The following is a 17186-nucleotide window of genomic DNA, read 5'->3' on the forward strand; positions in this document are numbered from 1 at the left end:
AATGAGATACTGTACTGCATATTCGCCACTAAAGAATTGGTCCTCTATATATTAGCAATTGGCAATAGTGGGGACACTTAACAAAAATAAGTGCATCAACCCAATTTCTCAGAATTCTAGCCCTGGGCCCCAATTTATAATAAACCTATATTTAAACATTATCTAATCCACAAGAGCTTTACAAATCATTTAAGAAAGCTATAGTCTATTAAAAAAAAGTATTGCAATACATTCATTTATAGTTAACAGAGATGAAGTTAAAAACTTGGAAACCTTTCAACAAAATGACACAACTGAAGTTGCTAAGCTAGCACTTTAACTATTTAAACCCCACCAAGCCTAGTGCTTTTCCCCTAACACCAGACCTGTCGAGTTTCCCAGCACCCTAATCTGATCGCTAAAGCAGGCCTATTGGTGAAAGGATAAGCAACTTATTCAATAAATAAATGATCACCCTACACAAAGTAGGTAATCAAATTCTAAGGTATGAGGTTATGCCACAAGGCTTATTCTAGAAATGTGAATTTGTTGCAATGATTGCTATATTAGAAAATAATTAGAACATAACAATTTTCCTATCTATTTGTGATTTGTTTCAAATAAACACTGAGAGGATACAGAATACCAGGACCGGAGCCTCGGCTCACTTGGTTAATCCTCTGCCTGCGGCGCCAGCATCCCATATGGGCACCAGGTCCTAGTCCTGGTTGCTCCTCTTCCAGTCCAGCTCTCTGCTGTGGCCCGGGAAGGCAGGAGAGGATGGCCCAAGTGCTTGGGCCCCTGCACCCGCATGGGAGACCAGGAGGAAGCACCTGGCTCCTGGCTCCGGATCGGCGCAGCATGCCAGCCATAGCAGCCATCTGGGTGGTGAACCAACAGAAGGAAGCCCTTTCTCGTCTCTCTCACTGTCTAACTCTGCCTATCAAATAAAAAAAAAAAAAAAAAAAAAAAAGAGGATACAGAAAACTGCACCCAAGTGATCTGAACCATGTAGGAACACATAAACCATAGATGCTTCCAATATCTATCAGCTACCTCAGTTCCTCTTGTGTTGTTACTGCCATACACATTCACATCTGGTGTTACAACTTACTGATTTCAGATAATATTACCTCACGGAAACTTCAAATCTTCCATTTCCACAAGCACGCTTTAGACCTATTTCAAGGTATAGTGACTTATTTGTTATAATATCTTAAGCATTTTTAATCCATTCAATGTATAAAGATGTGCCATAATTTTTCCTCAATTCTTATCATTTTTACGTGCCACTGACAAAATTTTTGTGAATTGTTCCTCTAACACTATATTCATCATACACTCTTGTGGTTTTATTGTAATTTTGCAGCATGGTAAGTTTTAGAAATATGTATATCCCATTGTAAGAAGATTTTACTTCAAGGAAAACCAAAATACAAATAATTATTAAAAATAAAAACAGCTTTCCAATAATAAATATAGAAGGCACTCAATTTTTCTCTTACATGTGTTATTAGGTACTATCATACTAATGCCATGGATGTGTACAATAAAATTTTTATTTCTTCAAAATTTTTTAAAAGATTTATTTTAATTATTTGAAAGACAGCGTTAGAAAGAGAGAGAGAGGTCTTCCATCCACTGGTTCACTCCCCAGATGGCCACAATGGCCAGAGCTGCACTGATCTGAAGCCAGGAGCTTCTTCCGGGTCTCCCATGCAGGTGCAAGGACCCAAGGACTTGGGCCATCTTCTACTGCTATCCCAGGCCATAGCAGAGAGCTGGATTGGAAGAGGAGCAGCCACGACTAGAACCGGCACTCAAATGGGATGCTGGCGCTTCAGGCCAGCGCGTTAACCTGCTGTACCACAGTGCCAGCCCTGTATTTCTTCAATTTGTACTCAAAACTTCCAAAATGAAAATGAGTCTAGGGCACTCATAAGTATTTAGAAAATTAACTAGAATTCTCAAGTGAGCTGCAAGACAGAAACATCAGCAAATAGATCATGGGTGGAGAACATCTGGCCTGCGGGCCGTTAAGGCTCATATCATTTCGTCTGGCCCTGCCAAGGCAGGACTCGAAATTCAGTAAATCCACAGCAGGCTAATTTTTAAGTTAATAATTTTGTATGGATTTCAAATGATGTTATAAATATCCCAATGGCCCTTGGCAGAAAAAATGTTCCCCATCTGATAAACCACAATAATGAGATTATCCTAAGAAAACAGGACAATAAAGACATGAAAAAGAAGTTACACAGATAAAAGTTTATTTTTTAAAAATACAAAAAAGGAAAATTAGAAAGTTACAAGAAAATCCAAGATATAGTATTATAGAAACCCTAAAATTTTAAAGTAAGGAAGCAATTAGTGAATATAGTAGAGATGAGTAGAGATGTCCACCCCTTAAAGAGTATTCAACTCTGCAGTTGGGAGTGATTCTTTGAAAAACACTAGATTGTCAGTCCTCAGCTTAAGACCTTATAAAAGCTTCCCATTTCCCTCAGAATAAACCAGAATTCTCACAAGGTGCTACATGATCTGCCTACCTGCCATCTCCAATTTCTGCTCTCTGTTATTCATCCCCCTTACTCTCTTATTTAGTAGCACCAGCCTGATTGTTATTCCTCAAATACGCCAGGCATCATTCTACATGACAGTCCTTACTATAGTTCAGTGATTCTCAAAATTTCACAAGTATCAGAATCAAGAAGAGGGCTGTTTAATGCTGGGTCCATCCCAGAGCTCACAATTCAGTCGTTCTGCGGAGGGCCCGAAAATCTGCATTTCTGTCAAATTTCCAGATAATATGGTCCCCAGAGACCAGACTCTGCAAATCACCACTGTAGCTATTTTCTTCGTCTAGGAGTCTCTTTTCCCAGATTCATTTGTTATTCTCTCACCTTCAAATTTGGATCTAGGGACTGGCATCACAGTGTAGCGGGCTAAGCCACAGCCTCTGACATGTTTATATACCTCTGGGTGTTGGTTCAAGAATCAGCTGCTCTATTTCTAATCTAGCTCCCTACTAATGCACCTAGGAAAGCAGCTGAAGATGATCCAAGTACTTGGGTGATTGTTACCCATGTGTGAGACCTAGATAAAGTTCCTGGCTCTTCACTTCTGCATGGCCCAGACCCAGCTGCTGTGGTCATTTGGGGAGTGAACCAGCTGATGGAAGATCTCTCTCTCCCTCACTCTCTTGTCATTTTGCCTTTCAAATAAATTTGAAAGCCTGCTCAACATTAAAGAAAAAAACTTCAAGATATTCAGGGCCCTTCCCAATCCAACTACTAGCCATCCTTTTATAAATTATTCCCAACTACTCTCTAAAATACACCATATATATTCCATATTGATCCATATTTAATTAATCTTAAAAAGTCCTCTGTCTCCTTTTCTACTCACTTGGTTCCTTCTAACTTCCCAAGTAGAAAAGGACTGATTTTTCAAGATGCATATCAACATTTCTGAAAACTCTTCAAATCCTGGTGGGGATATTTATCATTCCTCTAAGTTACCACAAGCTTTCACAAATAATTCTTATTATACCGTAAGATGGTTATTTCTATGTCTTTTCTATCCCTTTGGAAACTGCCTGTCTGAAATTGTGGTCCTAAACTGAAGAGACAAAGAGTATCTCTCCGACAACGTATAACCAGAAATAGTCTGCATTCTGGTTTAAAACCAAACATATACCATATGAGTAGTTTGGAACACTTCAGTTATAGTGTGACCCCAGAGCAGAAGTCTACTCATGTGCCCGGCAAGTACAAACGTAATTTCTCTCTGAGGATTCCATGTTCTTCCTAGGCCTTAAACAATTTCTGCCAAATAATAAATGAAAATCATTAAGAAAACAAAGTGCCAAAAATGAAAACCAGCAGAAGCAAAACCCATCAGAAACCAGGCACAACAAAACCCAAGATAGTGGAACTATTCCAGGGACAGAAGACAAAATACATCTATGGTTAAACTTGTTTAAAGAAATAAATTTGAAAATATAAACAGGGAGAAGAAAACATAAAAGAATCAAAGTGATCTGAAAAAAACACAGCTAAAATACTAAAAAAAAGTGAAATTTAAGACAATAGGTGGTCTTAAGGCAGATCAGACACAGCCAAAAAGACAAAAATTAAGATACATGAGGAAATTTTCCAAAATTCAGCAACAGCTACAACGAAATAGGAACTCAGAGATGTTAATGTGAATGATAAAGCAAGTGGACTTAAAATACATTAATCTAAACAGAATTGCAGAGAAGAGAGAAAATGGAGCAAGATTTTGAGAGACAGTGATATATTTTTCAGATCCAGTAAAAGATCCAATCCAGAGTCAGGAAACCTAACAACTGTAAGTAAAAAGAAATCTAAAATCAATATTTAATAAACAATGAAGTTCAAAAATATTATCTTGGGGCCAGGTCTGTAGTGCAGTGGGCTAAACCACTGCTTGTGATGCCATCATTCCATATTGGAGTAGTTTGAATCCTTGGTGCTCCACTTCCAATCCAGCTTCCTGCTAATGCACCTGGGAAGGCAGTGAAGATGGCCCAACTGCTTGGGCCTCTGCCACCCATGTTACTGACCAGGATGGAGTGTTTGGCTCCTAGCCTCACCTGGTTTGTACCTGGCTGTTGCAGCTATATAGGGAGAGAACCAGTGGATGGAAGGTCTCGCTCCGTCTGTCACTCTTTCAAATAAATAATGTTTTTGTGGAAATAAATAAATTTTTAAAAATGGCAAGGAAGGGGAGAAATCACATCATATGAACATGGATGAAAAATCCTAAAAATTAACAAATCTTCATTGAGAATAACCCACAATTGGAAAAACCCAACTATCCCTTAACTGGTAAATGAATACAGTATAGCTGTACAATGAAAAACTACTCAGCAACAAAAAAACATATTACTTATACAACTACAAGTATGAGTTTCAAATACACCACACTAGGTAGAAAAAAGCTAGAATCAAAAGGGACAGATCAGTAATTATCAGGTGGATAAAGTGTAGCAGGAGATGTTAACTAGAAAGGAGCAGAAGGGAGCTGTTAGAGGGTTTTTTTTTTTTTTTTTTTGTGCTTTGGTGGCATTTTATTTTTTTAAAGTTAATTTATTTGAAAGGCAGACACACACACAGCCATCCACTAGTTCACTCCCTACATGGCAGCAGGAGCCTGCACTCCATCCAGGTCTCTACGTGGGTGCAGGGGCCCAAGTGGGAGACTCCTCTACTGGTAGAGGTTGATGGCAACTATTCTTGTATATTTATTGTGTTGACTGGTGATGGTTATCCAACTACCTGCATTAGTCCAAACCTGAGGAGTATACACATAAAAGAGTGAATTTTACTGTACAAAAGTTGTAAAATTAACAACCCAAAACCAGGATTTAAAATTGAAACATCATGAACTATTTGACCTGACATACAAGGGTGTTTTAACACTACAGGGGCCGGCGCTGTGGCACATAGCCTGAGGCTCCAACACCACATATGGGCATTGGTTCTAGTCCTGGCTGCTCCTCTTCCGATCCAGATCTCTGCTATGGCCTGGGAAAGCAGAAGATGGCCCAATTCCTTAGGCCCCTGCCACCCGTGGGGGAGACCCGGAAGGAGCTCCTGGCTTCAGATCAGTGCAGCTGCAGCCGTTGCAGCCATCTGGGGAGTAAACCAGCAGATGGAAGACCTCTCCAGTTCTACCACTTTGTAACTTTTAAATAAATAAAATCTTCAAAAAAAATTTTAAAAACACTATAAATTCATATATTTCATTAGACTAATAAGGGAGACAAATTAGATGATGTTCTTGATGATCTTAAAAAAGATTTGAGGGGCCGGCGCTGTGGTGTAGTGGGTAAAGCCGCCACCTGCAGCGCTAGCATCCCATATGGGCACCAGTTCGAGTCCCAGCTGTTCCACTTGCAATCCAGCTCTCTGCTATGGCCTGGGAAAGCAGTGGAAGATGGCCCAAGACCTTGGTCCCCTGCACCTGTGTGGGAGACCCAGAAGAAGCTCCTGGCTCCTGGCTTCAGATAGGTGCAGCTCCAGCCAATGCAGCCATTTGGGGAGTGAACCAGCAGATGGAAGACCTCTCTCTCTCTCTGCCTCTGTCTCTCTCTGTGATTCTTTCAAGTAAAACAAATATAATCTTTTAAAAAATAAAAGACTTTATAAATTTCAACATCCATTCATGCTTGAAAATCTCAAACCAAAAAGAGGAAAAAAGCTTCCTTTACCTCATCAAAGATTGCTACAAAGAACCTAACACAAGTTACTGGTAAATGTCCTATAAATAAGGAAACAAAGGTGCTATTATTACTTATATTCACCATTGTGTTAGTAAGTGCTGGCAAGCATTTCAGGCCAAAAAATAAATAAACTAAGGATCAGAATGGAAACAAAACTTGTCATTATTGAATGATGATGAAGAAACACAAAAATATTTACAAATAATTATAACCCTATCAATGAAGTTAACTCCCTTACAGAATGATGTACTATTACTAATTAAAGTATTTTTCCATTACCTTGATTAGCTTCAGTAGTGTCAGATTTCAGGGAAAGCTGCTTTGCTCCATCTTTAACTTTTTTCAATCGGTTCTTATCTCCTGGTAAAGTCAATTTTTGCCTGAGTGGTTTTAATTCAAATGCCTGAAAAGTTTTGACCTGTGTTTTCTCCTCAGGAGCTTCTTCTTTATTTGAGTCCTTTGTAATACTGACATCATCAGTGCTTGTTTGGTCCTCAAGAGTCAATGTTTTAGGATCTTCCTGCACATTTTCTTCTTTGCTACTCAAAGCTAGTTTTTCATCCTTATTGATGCATTCTAGTTCCAACTGTATCTGTTTATACTTTAAAAGTAAATCTTCAAAAGTTTCTTCCCCACAGCTTTCACTTTTTGATGAATAATTCTGTTTTCTTGATGGAGATCTCCCAAAACTTTTGGCTGAACAGCATATTAAGGAAATCAGTGGCCAAAAATTGTCCAGTTAAATTTAACCAAAAAGAATCTAAGTTACAGATGAATTTTCTCTTAATCTTTCAAGAAAAATTTGGTAAATTTACTAAGTTCCATTAATAGATAACACCCACTTTCACTCTGTACCCATATTTCAACTTAGTAAGGATTCACATAAATAGTCCACTTACAGAAATCATTAGTGTCAGCAATTACCAGTAGTATCCACACGTAGTCTACCTAGTTTTGTGGCATCCCTCCTTCTGTAGGTATCAGTAAAGCCCAAAACGTGCTAAATGTTAAAAATCCTTTTCTGAAGAAGAAACAATGGTTTGTCACAGGTGTGGATAATTTACATTTCAGCTAATCAGGAGGAAATGTTTCTTCTCTTTAGTTTCATTTCTCAAATTGTGAACAAATTAGAGATAAAAGATGAACATTGATAATGGCTAGGTAGGTATAAGACAAATTTATGGCCAGCGCCGTGGCTCACTTGGTTAATCCTCCGCCTGCGGCGCCGGCATCCCATATGGGTGCCCGTTTCTAGTCCCAGTTGTGCCTCTTCTAGTCCATCTCTCTGCTGTGGCCCAGGAAGGCAGTAAAGGATGGCCCAAGTGCTTGGGTACCTGCACCTGCGTGGAAGACCAGGAAAAGCACCTGGCTCTTGGCTTCGGCTCGGCACAGCGCACCGGCCATTTGGGGGGTGTCTCTCTTTCTGTCTTAAAAAAAAAAAAAGACTAATTTATGAGACTTCTTAAAGAAATCTGATACATACAGGCATAGAGCTCTATATACTAATATCCAACAGATGTACTACTAAAATAATTATGGCAGTTACATAACCTTAAAAAAAAAAACACCTTTGAATAGTTCTTAAGATGTATCTTTTAAACTACTTTGCCTTAAAGACAAGGCTATCTAAGGCAATTACTTTTATTTTCTTGTCTAACATGATACTTAGAACTTAATTTCTTCATTAAAAATGGCTACAAAGTTCCAAACTGTAATTTTTATTTAAAACAGGAAGGCATATGAGAATTGCTACACTTAACTTTTCCAGCCTGGAAATTAACAAGTGAAAAAGATAAGTACCTCTAGTGGATTTATACAATATATCATTTACGGATCATTTTGAACTTACTGGCTAGTATCTAACATTATGGGTCCTAAATATGGTCCTTTCATTTAACCGAATGCAAGCAGCCAGCAAAGATTTTAAAATTCCCTTGATGGCCAAGTCAAGAATGAAAATTCACAACCAAGTATTTGAGAAACTAAGCACTACAATTGAAATCCTCTCTCTTCTGCAGCAAAACTTTCTTATAGATCTTTAGATCTCTGACCTCTACAGAGCCTCTTTATGGAAGACCGCTTGCTTCTCAACTGAAAGCAATCTAGCTTCTAATCCTATTCATTAACAGAATCTGTCTGGGAGTTCACCCATCAGTGTTTTCAAACCTTATTTTACTTGTAGCACTTGATACTGTAAACCACTGTTTTGATATCCTTAACTGCCAATGCCTTGTCTCCCTACCTTCTCTTCCTGACTTCTTTCTTTCCAACTCCTGAAATAACAGTACTCTTCAGTAAGCTCTACTTAGCCTCTTTTTTCATTCTGAGAGTTCTTAAGCACTCCAATAGTTTCACGTAACACAGGAGGAAAGTCTGGCCTGGTTTCAAGATATTTTGGGTTCTCTGTTTCCCACAAGCCACCCTCCAAACTGCTGCCAGGGTAATCTTTCCAGAATACAAATCCGACCAGATCATTCCTTGTGTAAATCTCATCTACAGTCCAAAATCTCAGAATGATTTTAAGTTCTTTATGATCTGACATGTGCTTACCTTTCTAATCTTTCCTTTCCCCTGCTCATCACAATTTACACATAGCTTTGAGTGTAGGTTTCTTTTCTTCAGTTTGACACAAATTTAAGTCACCTCTCCAGGGCAGCCAAAGTTACTTGCTCTCCCCTCTCGTTATGCACTCTTTGTACATAAATTCAGTAACTATCTACACTTACATCCGAGTTTTCAACAGAAACATCTGAAGGTATAACTGAAGTCAGTAAAACTAAAGACTAATAAAGACCTTAGGAACATGCACAAAGGAAAAAGATTCAATACATTAACAAAAATTAAAACAATGCAAGAACATAAAAGAAAAGCAATTATGACCTATGACTAATTTTCAAGGCTAAATGAAATCTCCTACCACTATTTTTAAGGATAGCTGGAATCACACACTAGATTTAGTTTTAAGCTTGTCAAGATTCAAGTTCTAACTGAAATCTGATTCAAAACAAAACAAGAGCTCTAAGTGAAAATGAAATGACTTTTTACTGATGAGAAACACTGGCCTAATTATGCTAACTCTCATCAGATTTGAAAGTTTAAAACAGTATTCTAGGGAGACTTAAGATAGACCAATGAAGTGTCTATCATTAAGAAAAAAGTTAAAATGAACAATGAAAATAATAAATACAACAGAATTTGGTTTATTCTATTTTTAAAGTAACAATTAGCATATCTTAATTATTACAGAAAAATAAATTATTGCAAAAAAAAAGAAAAAAAATAAGCTAAAACCAAATCCTCTACTTGAGCTACTTCATTTCTAGATTATGCAAATGAGCCACAGAATGACCCTCACTCTTTATACATTTAAAATAAAAGTCATCTTCAAATCACATAGTAGAAATATGAATTAAACTCAGTATAATTTTGACAAAGAAATCCAAATTAATAAAACTTTTGTTACAAATTTTGTTTGCTCATGTTACACAAGAGACTGGGAACAACGTTTTCCTTCTCAAATTCTTAGAAAGAACACTTCTAGAATAGATTAGTGATACTTCAGGAGGAAAACAATGAGCAGAGGGTCAAAACAAGCATCCTTTTCTTAAGTGCAGCATCTGTGAAAAGAAAAAGAGCAAGATGGCTCATTTCTGACAAGTTACTACAGAAGCCAAAATCACACAGGCAAACTGGTTATTGTCCTATAATTTTTTTGCAATATCATATGCCTGTTCATTAATAAAAAAAAAAGCATAAGCATAAAAATTAATGAAAGCACACAGCAGAGGCTCAAACTGGCAATGAAGAGGCAGAGAAAGGCCAGCACATTTGCCTCCTCTTTCTGTAACATAAAACAAATTCAGAAAAAGCTTGCTGAATGTGCATAGTTATCTTTTACTTATCTTGATTTGAGCATTTTATACTAAACTGTAATACATATGTTTTAATAGGTTTTCTGTTTAATTCAGAATGAAGAACAACAAAAAAAAATCCACGGAGAAGAAAAATACCTTGGGCAGTGGTTTCCTAACCTCAAGAGAATGCTTACTGTCTTCACAAAGTGAAATATACACATAATTTTGTCTGAAAGAATCCTTAAATGCTCCTAACTCAATTTTTATCACATAAGTCAAGCTTTTTAGCGCCCTAGCACCAAAAGCTACTTCCTACCTAAATGTACATTCTTTGTACCCCATATAGCGTGACATCTGGGAAAGACCATTCTTGCCTTAAGTATTCTATAAAAATAATTTTGAGAGTCTTCCAAACAAACGTCATTATATATACACTTCATATGTAATGAATATAATAAAAAATTACCACACAATGGAAATTACAACTAGTAATGAAAGTCCTCAGTAAACTACTTCATGCAATTATTGCAGAGTCAGGCATGGTCTATAAACCCATGATGAAACAGGAAACAAACTGATGACTGGTTCCTCAGCATAAATCTTAAGAAAACTCAGTAATGCTAAAAGATAACTGAAAAGTGAGAGCAAAAATATTTTGTTTTCCTTCTCAACTTGTCCATAATCTCCACCATACTTACACATTCTCCCCTCTAATTATTAAAACGCTGTTAAATTTATCTTTCTCTGGCTAGCCCACATCTAGTCAACATTAATAGTTACAAAATATCCAAAAGTGAACGGAGGAAATAGAGGAGTTAAAACTTTTAAAAACAATGTACGAATTTAAAATCTCTGAATTAACATGGCTGGTAAAAACACTGGGTCTCTCTTCCTGCTGCCCTCACCCTCCCTCTCCCACCCCACTTTAAAAGGCAGCATGAGAAAAAATATATCAAGAAAGGGTAAAAACAGAATCACAAGAACAGAATTATGAGGAACGAAACTTTACAATCCAAAGTGCAACATGACATAATCAATAAACAGTATTTCTCAAAATATTTACTATTTTTTCTCTCTTAAAATCGAAGTCAACTTCACATGAAGTTCCTGAACCAGCAAAAAAAAAAAAAAAAAAAAAAAAAAAGCCAACGAAAGTTGGACGTCTGGTTGGTGTACCATGACAAATCCGATTTGACAGTCTTAGAGCCTACCAGCTAACCCCGACCCGCAATACGTTAAAGAGCGACATACCCAATCAAGCAATTCTAAAGACACATCGCCGTCGTTTGACACATGACAATTAGCACAGAGCTTCCTTTATAAGAGCACACTGACACGGGGCCAAATAAGCGGTTCTGCAGGTTCAGAAAAGTTCCACTCATCTCACAGACCTAGCACTGACGCTAAAAGGAACTTCAGGGACACACCCAGGGCAGACCGCCACGTTAAGGATACAGCTCTTCCGCGGGGGAGAGGGCTCTCGCCAGCTCTGGCCGCTGCCGAATCCGGATCCCGCGCCTCCTCCCAGAGGTCTGCCCCCGGGCTTGCCTCCTCGCTCGCCCCCTCCGCGCCCCCGACTCCAGCGACTCCCACCCCTGTAAGGCCTGCCTCGAAAGCGGAAACGGTCCAAGGCGAGGTGGCTCCGCTCCCAGAAAGACGGCCGGGGGCTGCTTTCGGACAGCGAGCTCGAAGGCATCCGCACCGAGGGCGGGTGAGACCGGAACGGTTCTTTGGGCCGGTAGCTGCTGGGTCCCCTGAGGTGGCCGCGCTCCGACGCGTGCCGCGAGCGTGAGAAATTCCTCAGCTGCTGCCGAGAAGAGGACGATGACGAGGAGGAGCCAGCGCCTCCGCCGGATCCGCCGCCCCGGGCCGGGTGAGGAGGCCTTCGCCGCGGGTACGGCAACAGCCCGCCGCCGCTGCTGCTGCTGCTGCTCCGGCTCCGGATCTGGCTGTTGTTGTCGTCGTCGCTGATCTCCCCATCTTCAAGCTCCCCTTCTTCCTTCGGCGAGAGGCCGCTGGAGGCCGGGGCCGGAGTGTCCGCGGTCGCCATCCGGGCAGCTGCGGCTCCCGCACCACTTAGCCCTCCGTCCGGGGATCCGCCCGACAATTGCCTTCCTCCTCGGCCCTCTTCTTTCCTAACGGACCCGGTCGGTGCGGCCTTCCCGCAGTCGGACACCTAGCGGGCTCTGCTCCCCAACTTCCCCGCACCCCAGCTCCTCCTCGCCGGACCGTCGCTACCCCGTTCCCTCGCCTAGCGCCCCCTTGCTCTTCCGCGGCTGAGGTTCTTCCGCCTCGCGAGAAAGGGGCTCTAGCAGCGGCCGTGCCCGAGACGTCACTTCCTGCGCCTCGCAGGAAACGGGCCTCCCAACTCACGCGATAACAAAGCAGGTGACGCGATTTCAGAGGTTGGTGCGCGAGTCTCAGCGGCTTCGTCCTTCCGGCCTGTGGCTCACACCTACCGCCCGCTCGGGACTGGGTCAGCTGGGTGCGTGCCGGGATGGGCGGGCTCCTGTTAGCCACAGCTTTGAGAGATTCTTAGGACTTGGAGGGGGAAGCGCCTTTTCCTTTAATTGCTCCGAGGACTGCTGCCAAAGAAACGGAGTAGATCTACTCCCTTTTGAGGGAGGGAGCAGAGCGGGATTTGTCAGCCATGTTGGTGAAGGCAGACGAAGGCGACTGCGGCTCCTGGATGGTTGGCTCCGTGGGTTCTAACCCGCCATATTAATAAAGAGAACGGGGAGGTTGACCCCCTCTTCGCCCCCACACACAAGCCCTTCTTCCCACCCCCACTTTCGAGGCTAAGCGCAGTAGGTCCTTGGTCTGCCTCGATTGTCTAACCTGGGCCGGAAGCAAGCTTAGCAGCCGGCGCCTCAGAACAGGCTTAGAACAGCGCCGAATGAGGGGGCAAGGGAAATGCCGACCAATTGCGCCGCCGCGGGCTGTGCTACCACCTACAACAAGCACATTAACATCAGCTTCCACAGGTAACCTGGGCGGAGAGGAGTGGGACCGGAAATGGGAGTTCGAGGCTGGCAGTTGCTTTCGTGGAAGAAAAGGAGTAGCTTTCCCAGCGAGTTGCTAGGAATCATCATTTGGACCATTGTGTGTGAATCCTGAAATCTGTCCAGGTTTTTTTCTCCTTTCAGGGAAGGTTCACTTCTCTGAAAGGAATGCAAGTGCTGGATGGTGAGGGCCTCTTAGAGAAAAAGGCACAGGAGGAGAGCTTGAGTTGCTACTTCTACTCCTATAGATTAGATCAGGTTTTGACATAAAGGCGCCCTCAGGGTGAAAGATCGTCCCCATCACAGCGAGCAATCAATCACCTGTGAAGCCTGCTGTGTTCCCATTAAAATTAGGAACTTCTCACTACCTGAATTCACATGGGAAGTATTTAGATGTTTAATAGCCACACACAGTAACTCTGAGGAATTGAGTCCTCATTGATAGCCTTGGATTAAACGATGTTAATCAAAGTGCAAAAGATAAACCTCTTATTACAATAATAAAAACCCTGATTTTATTTTTCCTTCGTTTGTTTGAAGAGTGTTCTTACTAGTCAGAGTAGTAGAAAGAACGTAGGTTTTATTTTGCCTTCATTTGTTGGAAGAGCGTTCAAAATTCTTTAATTCTGTCAAATCAGAATTTCTGAAAGCACTTTGAACACTATCTTGAACAGTTACTCACTAAATGTTTCCCTTCTTTGTAAGTTGCTGGCAGGTGCCTAACAAAAGAAATATTGAAGTCATGTGAAAACAGTTCTGATTTTTGTATACCTCACAAGTTAGATGGTGTTAGAATGTAGGAATTTATATTCTTGATGTTTACCCTACCTATTACTCAATGTGGTCCCTATCCAAAGTGTCCATTTAGAAAAAAAAAAAATCTTGCAATGCTTCTATTTTTAAACTACTTCATTAAAAAGATAGTTCTATTGTTCATTCACCCATCAAACATACAGGTGAGATCCTAAATGCCTGACATTCTACCAAGACTTCACAAACATCTTAACCTTTCTGGAGTTTAGCATTTAACGGGAAGAGAAAGATATGTAATAACAGTTAATTGCCACAGAAAAGACAGAGAGACCTAATGGCCTTGGAAAGTCAAAGAACGCTTCTCAAAAGATGCTATGTTTCAGATGAGACCAAAGAATGACAGACCCGGTCCTCTATCTACTTAAGTATTCTCTGTTTCATTGGAAAGATCCTTAAGCCATGGAGGGTTTAAAAAGAATGGCCTGATTAGATTAGCATCTTAAAAAGCCCTGTGGCTGTAGTGTGGAGAATTACGTTGTTACTGAAAGTACTGGGCAAGTGTCATCAGAGATGAATTTGTTGAGAAAAATTTTTACAGAATGTTAATTTACCCACAGTTTCCTTCACAGAAGAATCCCATCAAAATGTCAGCTGAACTAAACACTGTCCTGCTTAGTTGATGTCAGCACTGGATTAAGGGAGAGGAGAGTTAATAAGGAAAAGTTGTTAGGAAGCTGTAGTAAGATCTGGACAGGTCACCTAGGGACCTATGCTGCAGAGGTATTGATGGAGAAAAGTGGACAGATTTTAAAAATACTTGAAACTTCTAGATTTGGTAATTTGATTTGGAAGATGAGAAAGATAAGTCCAGGCACCAATAACAATGTTGGAGAGATGCATGGTGGTACAATGACATGCATACAATTTGCTAGCTATGAATTTAACACATTCATGTATAAACTCAAAGTTGGATCTTAAAACAGCATTAATTATAAAAATACATCTATCTTAAAAAATATTTCATTAACTGACTCCTCTTTATGACACTAGTTGACTTTTTCATCCCTGTGTTACCTAAACTATCTCCATTTTTCTTACCTCTTATTCAGCCCATTCCATCTTTGGGTCTACCCAGTAATCTGAAACTGCCCTTGGCTAACATTTCCATATCTCTAGATTGATTTGTCATGGCATGTGACCATTTCCTCCTTGAGATAGTCTCTGCTTTTGAATTATTTAACATTGATTTTGTGATTTTCCTCTTTCTTGGCCCGTCTTCAATCTCCTCAGCAGCCCTTCTCTCCTATGCCCTAACCAAGGTCTTCACACTGTTGTCAGGATAATTTCAGCTATGCCTGTGGTCTCGTGAATATCCACTGCTCATTCTCATATCAGTGTCTCCTGTCCATATCTGTCTACTTAGTTACTGGTTTCTATCTGGTTCCTCAGATTCATCATCGGTACTGATGAACTGCCATTCCCCCAAATGGACTCCACTTCCTTTCTTCCTTCTCTCAGTAAATGGAAACACCATCCATCCAGAAACTTCAAAGTCATTCTTCCTTGACTTCTTACCACTCCTTCAGCAGGTTATTACAACAGCCTCTTAACTGGTTGACTGCATCCATTCGGGCTCTTCTAACCAGTCTACTGTTATCAGTGGTGTGTTGCTAAATGTTTAACAACCATCTCTCCGGGGAAGGGAAAAAGCCCTGATTTAACATCGAGTTTGCCTAATTTCTATGATTATAAATACTCTACCAAGGCTTATTTCAAGTTACTAATACATCACTGATCATGGAATTAGGAAAAGATGTGCAGTACTACACTGTTCTGCAGTACTTCCACCATACAGGCACAACAGACATAAATAACCTTAAGAGTGTAGATAGTAGGGGCTAATGTTGTGGCATGGTAGGTAGAGCCACCTCCTGCAACACCAGCCTCCCATCTGGGTTCTAGTTCGTGTCCCGTCTGCTCTGCTTTGGATCCAGCTCCCTGCTAATGTCCTGGGGAAAGCAGCAGATGATAGTCCAAGTACTTGGGCCCTGGACCTCTGCCACTCACATTGGAGACTGGAAGAAGCTTCTGGCTCCTGGCTTCAGCCTTGCCCAGCCTTTGTCACCATCTGGGGAGTGAACCAGTATATGGAAGAACTCTGACTCTGTGTACTCTGACTTTGAAGTGAATAAATTTTTTTAAGTGAAGATAGTTGTAAAAATCATCAGGAAAGTAAGGGTTTTTGAGTATTTTGGTTTTATTTAAATGTAAATTTATATTTTTAATAAAGGCTATGTTTAATAAGCAGTTCAAAAATATTCTGTTAACAGTCAGCTCTTGAAATTCAGCCCTTTAATTACTTATCAGTGCCATTTTTGATGAAGTTGAAGGCCCTCCAGCATTATTTCTAGTCTTACCACTCTTCCTTGTCCCCAGGATACTCTTAACACTCTTCAGTACTCTCACTCTAGCTTTTCTAATTCCTGCTCTTAAGCTCCTGACTCGATTGGTCCTTCCTGTTTTATGGCTCAATGCAACCCTGTACTTACCTGTTTATAAAGACTCATGAGACTTATAATTATTTTATAATAAGAAGTAACCATTAATAATTTACCACATACTGTAAATGAGGCCAAGCATTTACTAACATTTTCTCATTTAATCCTTAGAACCATTCCTACTTCCACTTTATGGACGATAAAAAAGGAGACCTGGGGCAGGTATTTGGCACAGTTAAGACGGGGTTGTAACTACTGCATCCCATATTGGAGTGCTTGGGTTTCCCAGCTCCTCTCTCTCAGTTCTAGCTTCCTGACAATGCACCATTTGAGAGGCAGCAGGTGATGGTTGAAATAGTTGGATCCCTGCCACCTATTGAGTTCTAGGTTCTCTTCACTTTTTTTTTTTTTTTTTTTTTTTTTTTTTTTTTTTTTTTGACAGGCAGAGTGGACAGTGAGAGAGAGAGACAGAGAGAAAGGTCTTCATTTTGCCGTTGGTTCACCCGGCCGCTGCGGCCGGCTGATACAGAGCCAGGAGCCAGGTGCTTCTCCTGGTCTCCCATGGGGTGCAGGGCCCAAGCACTTGGGCCATCCTCCACTGCACTCCCTGGCCACAGCAGAAAGCTGGCCTGGAAGAGGGACAACCGGGACAGAATCCAGCGCCCCGACTGGAACTAGAACCCGGTGTGCCGGTGCCGCAGGCGGAGGATTAGCCTAGTGAGCCGCGGCGCCGGCTCTAGGTTCTCTTGATTTCAGCCTGACCCTGCCCTGGTTGTTGTAGGCATTCGGGGAGTGAACCAGTGAATGGAAAATCTAGTCCTGGTCGGGCACCGGATTCTGTCCCGGTTGC

The 17186-nt window shown here is 40.9% G+C and overlaps 2 protein-coding genes across 3 annotated transcripts in view; one reads left to right on the forward strand and one right to left on the reverse strand.

The window, feature by feature from the left end:
- The window catches only part of ZFC3H1 (zinc finger C3H1-type containing), a 55414-nt gene extending 43057 nt beyond the window's left edge, over positions 1-12357 (reverse strand). For both annotated transcript variants that reach the window (XR_011380164.2, XM_002711333.6), the window contains exons 1-2: positions 11539-12357; positions 6509-6925 (exon numbers count right to left, since the gene is read on the reverse strand). Coding sequence is in view for 1 of the 2 variants with exons in the window: in XM_002711333.6 (XP_002711379.3) it covers positions 6509-6925; positions 11539-12133 (1012 nt within the window). In the remaining variant the exon portion in view is untranslated. The remainder of the gene's footprint in view (positions 1-6508; positions 6926-11538) is intronic.
- A 67-nt stretch (positions 12358-12424) lies between these two features.
- Positions 12425-17186, forward strand: part of FAABTP (fatty acid amide binding transmembrane protein) — a 38255-nt gene continuing 33493 nt past the window's right edge. The window contains exon 1 of the mRNA XM_089308726.1: positions 12425-13067. Within this exon, the coding sequence (XP_089164852.1) occupies positions 12997-13067 (71 nt within the window). The 5' untranslated portion in view covers positions 12425-12996. The remainder of the gene's footprint in view (positions 13068-17186) is intronic.

The sequence above is a fragment of the Oryctolagus cuniculus genome, chromosome 11, assembly GCF_051225735.1.
Source record: "Oryctolagus cuniculus isolate XC-2025 breed Fujian yellow rabbit chromosome 11, ASM5122573v1, whole genome shotgun sequence".
NCBI lineage: Eukaryota > Metazoa > Chordata > Mammalia > Lagomorpha > Leporidae > Oryctolagus > Oryctolagus cuniculus.